The 17,213-nt window shown below is 45.0% G+C and overlaps 1 protein-coding gene across 3 annotated transcripts in view; it reads right to left on the reverse strand.

Moving 5' to 3' along the window:
* ATF6 (activating transcription factor 6) overlaps positions 1-17,213 on the reverse strand; it is a 185,037-nt gene that overhangs the window by 95,472 nt on the left and 72,352 nt on the right. For 2 of the 3 annotated variants that reach the window (XM_029935730.1, XM_029935729.1), the window contains exons 12-14: positions 16,232-16,331; positions 10,801-10,868; positions 7,281-7,395 (exon numbers count right to left, since the gene is read on the reverse strand). In XM_029935730.1, coding sequence (XP_029791590.1) covers positions 7,281-7,395; positions 10,801-10,868; positions 16,232-16,331 — 283 coding nt within the window. The remainder of the gene's footprint in view (positions 1-7,280; positions 7,396-10,800; positions 10,869-16,231; positions 16,332-17,213) is intronic. The other variant, XM_029935732.1, reaches the window with a different exon arrangement.

The raw sequence follows: 17,213 nt of genomic DNA on the forward strand, positions 1-17,213 counted from the left end.
GGACGGTGCTCACACACACAAAACACACACACAACACGCACAGAAGAATACTACAGATTTCCAGAGCTACAAACCCACTCCATCGTTCTACAGATACACCGAAGACAGGAGACAAGTGATTTGTCCCAAGTCACAGAGCAAACAGTGAGAGGCAGAGCCAGGCCGGAACGCAGGCCTCTGAAGTCTGTGTCAACTTATTACTGAAAAGCGTTCTTCCCTCATATATTCATGATGGAAAGAAATACCCTTTCTTAGGATGCGGTTTTGCCTTCAGGAAATATTCCCTCATTATGAAAAATCTGAAATTTGATGAGAAGGAAACTATCAAAACTTCAAGCTATTGATGACTAGACCCCACCTTTTGTCAAGGTAACTTTAGAAGTCCTTCAGAAAGGACCTGACTCTACGGCTCAAAGTCCACCCACATCAGAGGAGACAGTGTAACTTTAAAGTTTTCATTGCTATCTGAATTACAAAAGTAGTTTCAGACATCCATTGAAAAAAAATTCCTCTTTTGTTTCTCTAAGCTCCACCTCTAGCAATCTTTTGAACAGTAGGATATAAAAAGGTTAAAGGGCACAAAGAAACCCTGATCTGAGCAGCCAGCATTGATTTAGGGCTTGGTCTGCACAGTCTGGAGTGGGTTGCGACAGGCCTTAGGGAAAGAGAAAGCAGAGTGAGGAGATTTTTTATGCCTGCCCTGGAAAGGCATGCACCTAAAAAAGGGGAGATTAAAAACTGCACATGAAAAACATGTTATAAAATAAAGACTGTTAAATAGAGCACACGAATAATGAACAGTTGGAAAAGTGTACTGATTCAGATGGATCCGCCCACCATCTTGAGAACTTTGAAGACTTTAGGTCATGATTTCACGGTTTGTGAGTCTGAGCCCCGCGCCAGGCTCTGCACTGGCAGTATGGAGCCTGCTTGGGACCCCCCCCCTCAATTAATTAATTAATTAATTAAAAACTTTAAAAAAATGAGTTATCTGTGAATTATAAGTTCTCTGGGTCTGTGGCTATCCAGTATGCAAGTCATTTTTCAAACATAAAACAAGTCAGCTTAGAATTTGCACTGAGAAGTATAAATAACGGAAATATTTATGTCAGGTGGCAATCTGTTACAGACCCAAGAAGCAGATGGCTCAACCCCCTAAAGCCACACAACAGTAATTCCTATCTAACAAGAAGCCTGATCAGAAGGTCCTGGTCCTGCGGATCTGGCGGACCATATGCGGAATCCATAATAAAATGCACTTACCCACGCACAAAACCCGCTCTTCTCTACGAGACGTTCTAGAGCACCAATCATTAAAATGGTGTCCCTTCCGGCTATAGTACTTCCTTTTTAAGACACACACAGATTCCCCCGCACCAACTGTTTTAAAAAGAAACCAGACACTCTCAATGCCTACTTCCTCCATCCCCTGGTTGAAACCTTGCAGACCATCAGGTTATTCTCTACTATTGTGAAAGTGTAATCTAATCAAGTATTTAATCCACCATCAGGTAATCAAAAATCTGTATTGTTATTAGGGAACTCGAGCAAAAATGCCTAGCAGATTTGCAAAGAACCATGACTGGCTTCGGAGGAACAGAGTAATTAGCTATTTGCATATTCTGCAGTACACCTGAAGGACGGCACCAGAATGTAAACAAAAATACCACAGTATCAAATCAGAACACCTCGCGCCTGCCCTGGCCCTGCTGCTTACAACTCTGTGTCCTTAGACAAACCGCCCATCCTTAAATCAGGATAAAATAAAATCACTTGATTACTTGTAAGCAACTCACAAAACTATGTCCAAAAATATGGTCACAAACACGGAAAGTGGCAGCATTTGTGGGTAAATGAAACGAAAGGGAAAATGGATAAAGAGTGTTACCGACTCACTCGCTACGTGAACCTAGGTCACGTGGATACGCAGACTGCTCTGCTCCATTTTTTATAATGTGCTTCAGATCTGAAGGAGATTTCAAACTTAAAAATTATTAGAAAAACGCCTTCCACAAGTTTTTTTTTAAAAAGTCTCTCTTCTGCGATAAGACCTTTTTTTTAATGCAAAGCATCTTCCCAAACTCATTTATTCCCATTTTTTTCTATCTACGGAAAGAATCTGGCAAAAACGCAATGAAAGTGGAGATAAGAAAATGACCAAACCCCAAGATTGATGTGTCTGTGTCCCAGTTGTGAAATCCCAAAACAGAAAGAGCTGTATCCTTTTGAAGTAGAATTTATACAGTGACTAGTATGCTTTGATTACTAAGGAAGTTTCTCTTGCCTCAGAAGATTTCATACACTGAACAGTAATTCCAAGAAATAAATAATATGCATCCAGAAAGATGCCATTCTGGGGCGCCTGGGGGGCTCAGTCGGTTGAGCGTCCTACTTCAGCTCAGGTCATGATCTCACAGTTCATGGGCTTGAGCTCTGCATTGGGCTCTGTGCTGACAGCTCAGAGCCTGGAGCCTGTCTTCGGATTCTGTCTGTCTGTCTGTCTCTCTCTCTCTCTCTGACCCTCCCTTGCTCATGCTGTCTCTCTTGCTCTCAAAAATAAATTAAAAAAAAATATTTTAAAATACCATTCTTCTAAGCATATATTAGGTATCAGTGTAGGCATTACATTAAGAAAATATTACTGTTATTTTGTGAAATTCCTTGTTATGGCCTTCCCCGGGAGTCAATCTTTGGCAAACATTTTGAACCAGTAATGTCACAAGTCAAGAGAGCCTTTCCTATGCTCTGCCCCAGGCTCCAAAGTGCTGGCCATTTGGATCAAACCAATGTAGGAAGGAACTGTTTTTAAAAGCCAGGCGGCGTAGTGTAATAAACAGCTACAGGGAGCTCTGCGGGGTCACCCCAGTCACTTTTTCGGAAGGGTAGCCCCAGGCTGTTCCTTGTGCAGAAAGTTGCTGGCCTACAAAGCAAGAGAATCTGAAATGAACCCTGTCTTCCTGGTCACAAATGCATGGACCATGACTCATGAGGCAGGCCGTCTGTGTAAGAGTCTACATAAGAGATGGTGTGTGTGTGTGTGTGTGTGTGTGTGTGTGTGTGTGTGTGTGTGTGTACACACACCCATATGTGGGTGGGCATGCACATGCGCGCACACAGACACACGTGCACGCGCTCCTACGCACAATCAGCTCCTCTTTCTATCTGGGAAGTCTGAATGAGCAATACGTGACACAGTGCCGCGCAGTCGGGAATGACGCAAGCCACCACTCTCATCCCGAGGGGGACGGGAACCGATTCCAGGCTATGAAGCACGCGCACAGGGGACCATTTAGCTGCTGAGCGAGTTTCCTGCGCTTCTCCAACGCTCCCGTATCTGACAGGAAGACCCTGTTGTTTAAGGTTATCCTAACAATCCATGCCATGTGTATGATACTGCTAAAAAAATTTTTATAAGAGACCAAGAAGGAATACAATTCCCAAATATGGTCCTATATCGAAGAATGCATAACATCCTCAGGAAGGGTCCCGGATCTAGAACACATGCAGAACTCAGCAGGAGGGGAGAGAACCCCAGAGGCGGGCATGCAGCGGCAGCTCACATGCTCTCTGCGGGTGGTACGTCTCGTATGTACCTTAAATAAATGAAAAGACTGCGTTAAGTGTATGACTTTGTCTTGAGGGACAGGTAGTGGAAACAGAAAATATAAAATAAATAAATAGTGTTCCAAAAAGCAGGCATCCATTTCACTGAAATGGAAATCTCATACAAGAATGAAGGTAATATGGTTGGGGCACCCGGGTGGCTCCATTGGTGGAGCGTCCGAAGTCAGCTCGGGTCATTGTCTTGTGGTTCGTGAGTTCAAGCCCCACGTCAGGCTCTGTGCTGACAGCTCAGAGCCTGGAGCCTGCTTCAGATTCCGTGTCTCCCACACTCTCTGCTTATGCCCCTTCCCTGCTCACATGGTCTCTCTCTCCCTCAAAAGAAAAATTAAAATTAAAAAATATTTTTTAAGAATGAGGATAATATGGTAAACTGACATCCACAGCCATCTGAATCAAAAAGAGGCTGTTCTTAACGGGAAACTGCCCCCAGGAAGATCAAGAATGCCTCTCTCCTGTTATTAGGGGATGAGAGGGCAACATCTAGAATCGTATTTCAATGTCTAGTGGAATTATAGACAAAGTAAATATCGTCTTCCTGCCTTTTTTGTCAATGGTCTCTTTCCTCCCCTCTTTAGGGTCACTTTCTTATCCCACCTTGCATGAGCCTTGCTGAGTTCTTTGTTCCTGTCCCGGGCTCTTGAAATCATTTAATATGTCCTTTAATTTACTCCCTCCTTAAACAGACTATCCTATGAAAACACAGAGAAAAAATAAACATTAAATTTAACTGGATTTTTTCTTATTAATGTATCAGACCACACTCAAAGTGACTTGAAAGTCTGAGGAAAAGTTATTTCCCACCACTGCAGCTCCAAACTGTGGTCAAAGAAAGGAAAAGACGAAATATTTACAAGAAAATACGTTCATGAACACCTGGAACTAAATACAGGGAGCAGAGGGAGTTGCTGCGTTGGAGGCAAACACTTGAGGCAAAGTAGAAAGAGCAGGAGGAGGTTGGAGCCTCTGACAGGATTACTGGGACCACACACACCCCTTCCCGCCGGCCTGTCGCAGGAAGTCAGCAGTTATCCAAGAGTGAGTCTGCTCTGGAGAAAATTCGTTCAACAGCCCACCTGCGACGGGACTACGGAGCGGGAGTGTGGGGCGTGAGGGGGTGCAAGTCCGGGACAGGGTGGGTTTCTTAAGTAACGGTATACTCAACGGTCAGTGGCTATGTGTACCTTCTTAGATAACAAAATATTTTATCAGATACACATCCAATTATAAAATGAAACAATATGGCTTGCTTATTGGCTCTGTTATGTCTCGTTTATACGAAGCCAAACCTTGAAGTTTTAGAATCTCTGTATTTCCTAAATTCCAATGCAATCGTATAGTATTGATTATAATAATTTCTGTCAGTGAGGAAAAGCCTACATCCTTCGGCACAAGAAATATGGCCCTCACCTTTTCGATGAAACGGTTAGAATATTTTATATTGAAAAATGGAAGCAGAAACCAAGCATGAGGTCACTGCTTCTTTCCTTTGCATTTTAGCAAGAATAAAAAGAACCATCCAGCATTTTAGGGACCAAATTCTCGTCCCCTGACACAGTTTATAGCCATCGTGATAAACAGCGTCTCCCCACTGTTAAAACAAGAGAACATGAAAGGGGATGTCGCCTCTAACTACGTCACCTAATGAAGCTCAGGTTTATCTTTACTCTTTCTTGACATGAAACACCAAGACGTGATAAATCACTAATTAGGAAATAAAAAATCCAAACAGAATGTAAGAGATAGTCCTAACAGTTTTCCAGACACAAGAAAGACTGTTTATTCTAGAACATCAAAAGGGCGGGGGCAGCGAGGGGAAATCAGTAATTCTCCAATGGCACTTTCTACAGCAAACTGGAGAGAAAGAGCTTTTACAAATGCAAGAAATAAAATGTATATGTTTAAAATAAAAACACCATTCATCTTCCTTTGTATATATAATCCCTTCAAAGCGAGGACTGTTGTTCTCCTCCCTAGAAAGCCATGACTAACCATGCCTTCAACCCAGGGCTCGACCACTTCTAACATGTAACGTATATACTGTTTTGTTTTGTTTTTTATGTTTGAGAAAGGGAGAGAGACAGAGCACAATTGAGGGAGGGGCAGAGAGAGAAGGAGACACAGAATCCGAAGCAGGCTCCAGGCTCTGAGCGGTCTGCACAGAGCCCGACGCGGGGATCGAACTCACAAACCGCAAGATCATAGGCTGAGCTGAAGTCGGTTGCTTAACTGACTGAGCCCTCCAGGCGCCCCATGTATATAGTGTTTTAGTCAAATAACAGAGAAATTGTCAGGAACCTACGCAACAGCCATTCGAGTGTTAAAAACACTTCTCTGCGGTGGCGTCCGTAAACTTGACCACAGGCGTCCTAACGGCCATCAAGTCTCTCCACGGCGCTGCTGGATCTCATGTCTAAAGTTTAGTTTTTTCTTTCCACTTTTAACACGACAGTGTCCAACAAGAAGGCAAATACGCAGTTCTCAGCGGCCGATACAGTTGGAGACTTGCTGAAACCCTGTTCTCAGCTGCCCCCTTGCTGCTGGAAATGAACTTGGAGGCTGGTGCGGTATAGAAATACACCAATTACGTCTGAGAGAATAAACTGAGCACAAGCAACTTTGCGCAACGGTAGACATCCTGAGATGCCATTGATAAAGTACGCCAAACCTCCTAGTGTACATGACTATCAGCTAAAAATAGATGACATTTTTTATTTCTCTAATCTTCAAGTGTCAAACTTCCTGGAGTCTAAAATTCTGAGCTACTAAATATTCATACCCTTGGAAAGAATTAACTGACAACTTTAGATAGTGATGACCATAACCAGAGAATGAACTGTTTGCTCCATTGCTGGCACAGGCTTATTTCTAACAGTGCCCCCTCACCATTCTTTAAAAAAGAAAAAGGAAGGAAGGGAGGAAGGATCGAAGGAAGGAAAATCTAAGATACAACCCACCCAGGAATTCTAACTCATCCACGTGTTCCTGGTTTCACACACGCACTGTGACAGAGAGATTCATATGGCCACTCTATGAAAAATGTGTTTGCATTTTATAGGAAATGGAGATGGAATGCAAATTGCCACGCATCTGATTTCCACTTGGTCTAACATCAGTAACATCCAAGAGCGCTCATACACACGGTGCCCTCTGCATCCACTGACTAACACAGTCTTCGCCAACAGAAGTAAATGTCAGAGGGCGACGGAAAAGAAGAACGGAGTCTTAGGGACATAGATCCAAACATTCCACCTCGATATACTGACCAGCCCGTGACTCACCTTAATCCCACGTTTGGGGAGTCTATTTCTCCATAACCAAACGGGACTGCCACCACAAAGCCTAAACAGATTTTTTTAATGGTCTTCCTTCTTTTGTTAAAAACAAACAGTATGGATGTAGGAATGACAAAGAATAAAACTCAATAAGCTGTTCACATTTCCTAAACTTGTGGCCTGCCATCAATCCATGTTCATGTTCACAACGCTGAGCAGCTCAGGAAGAAGCACGTACTACAGAACGGAGACGGGATGTTGCAGTTATAACTTACTCAGAGCGCGCTCTGTCTCTCGCACCCTTCCGCCTCCTACAGCACCCGCTCGCTGCCCTGTGCGCAGCAGGTACTCAGAGACGTCCTCGTTCTTTCCAGGCGAACTTACCCTTCGAAAGGACACGACATAGAACGTATCTCCCCTTCTGCGGATGGCCTCGAAGAAGTCTTGGTAACTTCTGGGTGACGCATAATACACCTGCAGCTCGCTCCCTGAGTTCCTGCTGAGGGAAGGACAGGGCAAAGTGGTCTCAAACCAGAAAGTTTCACGTCCTCGCAAAAACAGTCCCCGTGCTAAGGCTCCGTCTGAATTATAAGAATTTCTCTCAGCCAAAATATTAGCACTATTTGGCAGTAATTTTTGTAATAACATTTTGAAAAGCCCAAGTCAGGGTATTTGTAACATCCAATTCACTAAAGCGAAAACTCTCATTTCTGAAGAGAAAGCTCTTAAAAAGTACCACTCCAGTTCACTACGAAGCATGTAAAAATAACAAGAGTATCGGAAAGAGATTCCTGCATCGGTCTGCGTGATTTTAAATTTGTGGTAATAGACGTTCGGTCTTAGGGAAAGTTATTTTTCACCACTCCATCACATCCGTGAAGGTGCGCTGGTCTACACGGCTGTGTGGAAGGTGGGAAGAGGGTGGGATTTGGAAACCAATGGATCTGGCTTTCTTCTCCACTCCCCAAGGGCGCACTCTTGGGGAAAGTCAACCTCTGAGCACCCTCAGTTTCCGCATCCCTAAAATGAGGGTAACCATATAAACCTAGAGGACTGTTACTGGTGACAGATGTTAAACGTGACGGACCAAGCTGGGATCCCGGTTCACAGAAGTCACTCAACCAAAGCCAGCCACAGACACTAGCAGCACCACGTCAGTGCCTTCACAAATTATACCGAAAATCACAGGACCTCAACCACACCGCGGCCCCAAATTCAAGCGATATTAATGTAGTTTTTAATATTTTCAGTCTTTTATTACTTAGTGCAATAAGCCAAACCCAGAAGTTAAAGGAGAATTTTTTTTTTTAAATCCCATTTTTCTCCAGACAACCTATGTTTTATGGTCTTCTATGTTTTCTATCAAACTTTAAGAGAAAAAAAAAGGCTGATCTAAAAGGAAAACTATAAATGAGTCATAAGAACTTTCTTTGAAATAATTCCATTTGCTCAATAAGCCACTTCTACCCATATTATTTTGAATATACAATCAATTCTTTTTTAAATTTTTTTAACGTTCATTTATTGTTTGAGAGAGAAAGAGAGAGAGTGAGAGAGCATAGGAGTGGGGGAGGAGCAGAGAGAGAGGGAGACACAGAATCTGAAGCAGGCTCCAGGCTCCGAGCTGTCAGCACAGAGCCCAATGCGGAGCTCACTCACAAACCATGAGATCATGACCTGAGCCAAAGCCGGACGCTCAACTGACTGAGCCACCTGGGTGCCCCGTGAATATACAATCAATTCTTATTTGTCATGACAATTATGGTGGGTTATGCCCTACGAAGTCGGTGTGAACACTGAATTAGTAAATACTGAACCATTCTCCAAAGGGAAATACCGGGTTAGGTTCCTACAAGCCCCTACCCGAAGCACTCTGTCAACTGATTAATATGTAACCCTGCTTTATGTTCTGTTCAAAGACACCTTCTTCAACATACCCCGTTGGTGCTTTGACACTGAACTCCTGGGCAACGGCACTGTAACTCACACCTGACTGAAGCTCATCTAATATGTACATTTTCCCAGATGGCACAACACAGCCTTCTATTTTTTTCTTTTCTTAAGTTTATCAATTTGAGAGCGAGCGAGCGAGCATGAGCAGGCAAGGGGCAGAGAGAGAGAGTGAGAGAAAGAGGATCCCAAGCAGGCTCCGAACTGCCAGTGCAGAGCCCGACGTGGGGCTGGAACTCAGGGACCGTGAGATCATGACCAGAGCGGAAATCCAGAGTCGGATGCTCAACTGAACCACCCCGGGGCCTTGGCACAACACAGCCTTCTTAAACAACAGGTAACCCTTCAGGACAGTGCTTCAGGGCCATTTTAGACAGTGAAATCACCAGTAAAAAGCACTACAATATGAAAAACACGGCACTAACTAGACTTCAAAAAGCAATCTGTTTACAGTATGAGCTGAAACAGGAAGGCGCAGTCGCCTTGTTAATTGAGCCTCACGCAGGACCATCTATGCACGTCTGCAAACGGCTGTGAAAGCCTCCTGGGTACTGATCTGGGGGCACGAAGACAGTGCAGCGAGTAACGGATACAGAATACGCAGGCAATTCATCTAGAACACTCTTTTAAAGACTTTTTTTTAAAGCAGTTTTGGATTCACAGCAAACAGGAAGATCCAAAGATTAAAAACATCTCTGACTAGTAACGAAATAACATGGCTTCACAATGATGCATCAAAAAGTGAACGTATTTTCAAATATACATCTAGTAAATGAACGAAATATTCTGATCACTAGAGAACTACTAGCCACTATACCTGTGTGAATTCTCTCTCTCTACGAGGTAACCCCGCACCTCCTGATTTTAAACATTCACGGTCGCCGATATACTGCTCACTGCCTTTAATAGTAATTCTCAGTTAACGGGATAATGAACGGCTTCCGCCTTACGCTGGGCGTGAGGTCTCAGTGCCGAGTGTGCGGCCCGACACACCGCTGGTGCCCAGGCAGTGGGAAATTAACAGTGAATAAGCTGTGACCTCCACGTCTGGGGGGCCGCGGGCAGGATGCGCGGCTCTGTCCTCCCACGTCAGTGACACGGCCATCCACGCATCACAGCATCCCTGTCACCAGCTTTAGAACGTGCCAAGGACCGTGCGAAGTGTTCCAAATAAATTATACAATTTGATCATCAACTCTGTGAGGCCAGAACTGTGTGGACCAGGAGACGTGGGGTTGGCCTGCTCCCTCCACAGAGCAGGTGAGCGGCAGAGCTGCTCTGAACTCTGCCCGATTCAAAGCCACAGCGTGACCATGACGCTGTACCGCCTCCCGGAGTACTGTCCCCTTTGGTTAGATACGCTCGGTCCCAGCACGTCGACCTCAGATACGGCACTCCTTCCGGAGTCCTGCAAAATCTTACGTAGCACCAGTGTAGTGAGAAATGCATTTTAAGTCACAGGTCTGAAAGCTGATTCCGCCTCCTGTTCTATGATTCTGGCTTAGAAAAACTAAGTGACTTGCCCAGTTTTTCTCTATATAAAATAAGGACTGTGGGATCTACACGCTAAGTTATTATACAGATTTAAAAATAAAATGCATGTGAGGCACTCAGCAAGACACCTGGCACATTCATAAAGTAACACTCCTTCCCCTTGGCTCATGAAACAGATGCAAATCGAGGACGAGAGTTACGGCTATTTAAATTGCACAGCAGAATTCTGCCTGAGCAGCATTCTGACTGACTCTGTACTTAAGGAATCTGAGAGGTGACCTCTTGGTCTGATCTGGCTTCACTCTGATGGCCGGCCCAGAAGCAGCGTGTTATGGGAACTAACAGAAAAGTCACTGGTGAGAGCAAGTTTAATTAAGATGGAAGGAAAATGTGCTTTTCAACTTTATTAAAATACCAGGTATTTGAAATTCCTTGGCCAAGAACTTCTACTCTTTCTTACCTGATCCTAGAGGTTTCTGTGTATTGGACAGCCATGAGCTGAGAATTTGAGCCCGGTTCCAGAGCACCCTAGAAGAAAAAAAAGATTTAGTGTCATACAGTGAAATTAAATGAAGGTCATCTTATAATGACTTGCTCTACATTTACTAAACTCTCATTAAAGTATTCATAGACTAGGGTGCCTGCATGGCTCAACTGGTAAAGCGTCTGACTTCAGCTCAGGTCATGATCTCACAGTCTGTGGGTTCAAGCCCCACATCGGGCTCTGTGCTGACAGCTCGGAGCCTGGAGCCTGCTTTCGATTCTGTGTCTCCCTCTCCCTCTGCCCCCTTCCCTGCTGGTGCTCTATCTCTGTCTCAAAAATAAGTAAACATAAAAAAAAAAATTAAAGTATTTCTACACTTTTTTTTCCATGAATAGTCTGACAGAATGGGTTCACATAACTAAACCCCAGCAGAAAGATTAGAACTCTTCCGGTCATACTCTGGGCTGAAAGATGAGTCTTACGGAGATTAAAACTTTAAGGCATTTCCCATGAAGTTTAAAAATACAGCCCAAAAGCGTAGTCCAATCACCACAAGTTTTATGACCAAGTCATACAAATATTACTGAGCACATAACTTATGTTTGTCTAAAGTAATTATTTTCCCAATGCAAGTTCCTGAAGTGTGACAGGTCCATAATGAAACTAGATCCTCCTGTTTACTGAACTAAACACAAAGATCTCCATGCCAAAATACACCTAAGGACTAAGCTATCACTAAAGAGACTGAAGACATGAGCGGTGACTCCCTTGGCCAGAGAGCAGCCAGTCCGGAGCCATGAGTGGGCCACATATGCTAGACTGGGAACCTGTCTTCTCTCAGCGGCTGCTCTGCACTAAGCCTTCTTCTATCCTTTGCCAGTTTTGTAGACTAATCTTCCGAAGAGTTTTTTAAGGGGATCAGAGTTCAAGGGCACGTTGCCAATTATTACGTTAGGAAGTAACCTTATTACTACCCTGTCAAAGTGGCTTAAGTAAGTGTGTAAGACTTCTAACTAGCATTTGTTCATTACTGTTCCCGCCCATCCATCGGTAACCGAGCTTTCACAGAGCACCTACGACACGCAATGGGAAGACAGACGTGTGGAAACAATACAATGTGACAAATGCTAAATCAGAACATACAAAGAGTTAAAGGGGAAAAAAAGAGGGAACACTTTTGTTTAGGGGATGGAACCAACATGCAGGGATTAATACTGGGCTTCTAATTTCTGACTGTAAAAAGTCAAGAGTCTTATTTTATGAAAATCTAATGTAGGTCTTACATATACTAGGTGTTCAATAAATGCTTTTTTACTTATTTGCTTTTTAATGCTTATTTTTGAGAGCGAGAACTCTGATCTCACAGGTTCCTGAGTTTGAGCCCTGCGTCAGGCTCTGCACTGGGACTCTCCCTCTCACTCTCTCTCTGCCCCTTCCCTGCTCATGCTCTCTCTCTGAAAATAAACTTAAAATACAAATTTATTGACATACTCCTCAATAAGTGCTTATTTATATATTTTTCTAAAATCAATTTTTATTTTTATTTTTGAGAGAGAGAGAGAGAGACAGAGTGCAAGCAGGGGAGAGGCAGAGAGAGAGAGGGAGACACAGAATCCCAAACAGACTCCAGGTTCTGAGCTGTCAGCACAGAGCCCAATGCAGGGCTCAGACTTGGGAACGAGATCACGACCTGAGCCGAAGTCAGACACTTAACTGACTGAGCCACTCAGGCGCCCCAACATTTATTCATATGGGGGCAGGGCCGCAGACACAGAATCTAAAGTAGGTTCCAGGCTCCCAACACGGGGCTCAAACTAATAAAATGCAGGATCATGACCTGAGCCAAAGTCGGACACTTAACAACTGACCCACCCAGGCAACCCTCAATAAATGCTTATTTAAACAAAAACTGTAAAATCATCAATAAACTGAGGGGTGCCTGGGTGGCTCAGTCGGTTGAGCGACCACTCCTGACTTTGGCTCAGATCACGATCTCACGGTTTGTGGGATCCAGCCCCACGGCGGGCTCTCCACTGACAGCATGGAGCCTGCTCCCTCTCTCTGTCTCCCCCTCCCCCACCACTCAGGAACTGTCTCTCAAATAAACATCTAAAAAATATATATTGATAAAATGAAAAGGAAAAATGAAAAACAAATACACTCTAGTAAACTTACTGATATGTTTTCAAGTAGTAAATAAAGCCACAATTAAATTTCAGCTAGCTGATTTAAAAAAAATGTTAAAAATTAAGAGATTAGCTAACTGGTGAATATTTTTATTAAATTTTAAAAATGTATTTTTATTTATTTTTGAGAGATAGAGAGGGAGAGAGCATGAGCAGGGGAGGGGCACAGAGAGGGAGACACAGAATCCGAAGCAGCTCCAGGCTCTGAGCTGTCAGCACAGAGCCTGACGCAGGGCTTGACCTCACAAGCTGTGAGATTATGACCTGAGCTGAAGTCAGACACCCAAGCGACTGGGCCACCCAGGGGCCGCTACTTTACCTTCATTTTGAATAGTATGTTCACTAATCTGCCTCTTTATCTTGTCTAGACTCACAACCTAGAAAGAGTAGAATTATGAAATGGGACAAGCCAAAGCAAAGATGTAATGCTTAAGAGATCTCAGAAATTTCAAAGAAATGTCAATTTATCAAATGTACATAATATCTTGACTAGCGGATCCTTTTAAGCGTCTGAAAAGAGCAGCTGTGAGGGGAAAGGGGGTGGAAAGGCGGAGAGAAGACTCAGCAGAGCGGGCGTAACTCTCTCCACAAAGGAAGGGGTCAGAGGAAACCTCTGTGAGTTTGGTACTGACGGGAAGAGCCCAAGCAGAGTGATCCTTCTCCTCTGACCCGGCACTTCTTTCCCCCTTGACAGACATTCGTCCCTGTCACTCCTTTCTCTGTAGCGGCGACAATTCTGATGACAATTCTGATCGTTATCTAAGCGCATTACAGAAAGATCCAGACCCAAGACTGCAAAGAGGCAGTACCTGAGATGAAACTACACGTCGCCTCACACTCAAAGGCTCTGAAGTTAAAACAAAATGCTCTTCTTCACCTTAAAACGCCGTCAGCGTCAAGGGCGCCTGGAGCGTTAGGTGTCTGACTCTTGCTTTCAGCTCAGCTCATGATCTCCGGTTCGTGACCAAGCCTGGAGCCTATGTGGGGGTCAGCACTGGGCATGGAACCTGCTTAAGGTTCTCTCTCCCTCTGTCCTTCCCCTGCTCACGTTCATTCATTCCCTCCCTCTCTCTCAAAATAAATTAAAATCACTAAAAAATTTAAGCAGAAATACCCATCAGACCAAGCCCCTCCCCTGCTCAAACCTCTCAAAGCGGTCCTTCAAGTCTGGGACGGAATCCAAAGGTCGCACCGCAGCCTGTGAGGTCTGACACGAAGCAGCCTCCCCACCTCTCTGAGGCCATCTTCTCCCGCTCCACCCCCGACACCGCAGGCCGGCCTGACACAACTTCTCGGTGTTCCCGAAACATCCGCACTGTTCCCTCGGGACGGTCTTTGTTTTTGCTGTTCCAGTTTTCTGGAAGCTCTTTCTCTAGGTTTTCCCTTGGATCTTTACATTGGTGACTCCCTCATTTTCTTGCTATTGCGAAGTAATGCTCTCACCAAACCTTTTTCTTTTTCCTGAACACACAGGAAAATGACGTTTGCCTCACCTACTGCCAGGGAGATCGTGAAAAGTGACAGTTTCAGCCAACTGAACACTGCCTCAAGTCCAGGCTGGATCCCTAAAACACTCTGCATGATCTTCCAAGCTCTCTCTTCCCCACACCCAAAGCTAGAAGCAAAGAATTTCAAGTTGTTGAGGTCACAGAGTAGAAAGAATCTGGATTCCTTAGTCATTCCTCAAAAAAAAGGCATTCGAGGGGCGCCTGGGCGGCTCAGCCGATTAAGTGTCCGGCTTCAGCTCAGGTCATGATCTCACCATTTGTGGGTCCGAGCCCCATGTCGGGCTCTGTGCTGACAGCTCAGAGCCTGGAGCCTGCTTCAAATAATGTGTCTCCTCCTCTTTCTGTTCCTCCCCTGCTCACACTCTCTTTCTCAAAAATAAACATTAAAAAAAACCATCTCCCCCCCCCCCAAAAAAAAAAACCCACCATCCTAGAGAGCTATATCAGACTTGGTGTGGGTGAGAAACAAATTTTTATTCCATTAAGCTACTGAGATCTTGAGGCTGGTGGTCTCCAGCAGCTGGCTTTAATTACCTTGGCAATACCTTAGCCCCGTGACACCTCTGGAGAAGCCTCGCCAACCGTTCAGTCTAAATTTAACTCATCTCTCAATTTAACCTCTCATCTCCAGCCCTACTTTTCTTTAGAGAATTTATCTCCAACTTTGCACATATTTAAATGTTTGCTTTTTCTTTTGTGATGAGAACTTTAAACGCAGACTCTTATGAACTTCCAAATACACACTACAGTGTTACTAACTATAGTCGCCCTGCTGTACGTGACACCCCTGTCACCTATGTATTCTGTAACTAGGAACTTGTACCTTCTGACCCTGTCCACCTGTTTCACCCACTCTGCTACCCCCCGGCCCCTGTATGTGACCTCTGTATCTAGTTCAGTTTTTGTTTTCATTTTATTTTTTTTTAACAGATTCTACGTATGAGTGAGATCGAGTAGCATTTATCTTTGTGTGTTTTCACTTTCCTTGTTTACTGTGTCTCTCTCTCCCACCGAAGTGTAGGCTCCGTGAAGGCGGGATTTTATGCTCACTGCTGTATTCCCGGGACCTAGCCCCGCAGCCACCACGTCTACCGCAGGTGCTGCTGGGGGGGGAGCGGAGGAGGTGCGAGTGGGCAGCCTACGCGCCTCAGAAGTAGTAACGAGTGCCTGATGGGTGGTGCGACGGCCACACAGCGCTGGGCCGGAGACCCACATCAAGACGGAAGCCCAACTGGGGCGGCTGGCCGGCTCAGTCGGGAGCACATGTGACTTCTCCTGAGCTCGGGGTCATAAGTTCGAGCCTCACACGGAGTGCAGACATCACTTAAAAATAAAATCTCAAAACTGAAAACAAAAACGATGGCAGCCCGACTAAACAGGTTCTAAATACGGGTCTAAGTTCACAGTGTGTCCTTGAAGATGTGCCTCCACGCCCAAGCCGGCCTGTTTCCACACCCTCTTTGCGAAGAGCTCTCGGAACAGAGGAGATAAACCGTGCCATTTATCACACCGTCCGTGCTAAAATCCTTCGCCCCACGTGCAGGAAGCCCTGGTTGAGAGTAAACGTGACGAACGGCAAGCGGCAGCACTGCCCGGCGGGACGCAGCGGGCAGCGACTGAGGTTCAAGCTGCCCGCGTCTTCCAGGGAAGAAAGCAAGCCATCTGAGGGGGACGTCCAACAAACGTGCCCACCGGCGTTCAGCGCAAACCAACCTGAAGAATGCGGGTCTTCTGCTCCTGGTTCGTCATTCTTCTGGACTTGGTCCTCTCCACCTCGTGCCTGTGGACCCAGCCTCGGAGCTCGTGGTTCAACCTGCAAAACCGCTCAGTTAGACACACGTCATAGAAGCAAACATCCCGCTCGTGGCTGAAAATGAATTTAGTCGTATTCTCAGGTCCCAAGTAGCATCCCGAGTGCCTGATGACTCGATGCTGCTCTCAGATTGGAAAGAGCGGAGACGCTAACGTCCAGCTCACTTCACTAAAACGTGCGAGTGCTTACACAGCAGCCTCCTTGGTCATGAGCTCAAAGGTAAAAAAAAAAAAGCTAAATACCTTCTAAATGTAAATAGTGGCTTCACAAGTTTTTTCACAAGGAAAGTATTTCCTACTTGTGCCCTTGGGCCACATTCACACCAACACCGGCCACGCGAGAGGGCACTCCACAAGCCCCAGGATCCTAACTGTAAAGGGTGCATTACAGCCTCTGAAAATCATGCTCTTTAGGGAGAAGGGACAGAACGGACTCGATGGCTCGGGCAAAAAAAGTGGCGGGGGAGGGGATCAATGTCAGCGCACTATAACCCAAAACGCCCAACCCGGGGTATATAAAAGGGACTAGTTCAAATACCAGTTTCCGTTACTGTGCTTGCTCTGACGGCAGCTGTGAAGACGTTAGGCTCTGCGTACTTAACTAGAGCTGACTACTACTTAAAAAAGTGAAGGAGTCTTTGAGGCTCAAGGATAAAACCCAAAATCACAGGAAAATATTCAAGGGAAAAGTAGACAGGGAAGCGTGAAGGTGCCCTCATGGGAAAATATCTCCAGAATTGCCACTCTTCACACTGTTACCTTTCTAACTTGAAGAAAAAGGTGCATGAATCTTATGACCCTCAAGCCTAACATCCTGAATTTTTATATTAGAATCATTCTGTGGTTTTTCAGATAAGGCATACTTGAGTAGGCAACCCCAGGG

The sequence above is a fragment of the Suricata suricatta genome, chromosome 3, assembly GCF_006229205.1.
Source record: "Suricata suricatta isolate VVHF042 chromosome 3, meerkat_22Aug2017_6uvM2_HiC, whole genome shotgun sequence".
NCBI classification, from domain to species: Eukaryota; Metazoa; Chordata; class Mammalia; order Carnivora; family Herpestidae; genus Suricata; species Suricata suricatta.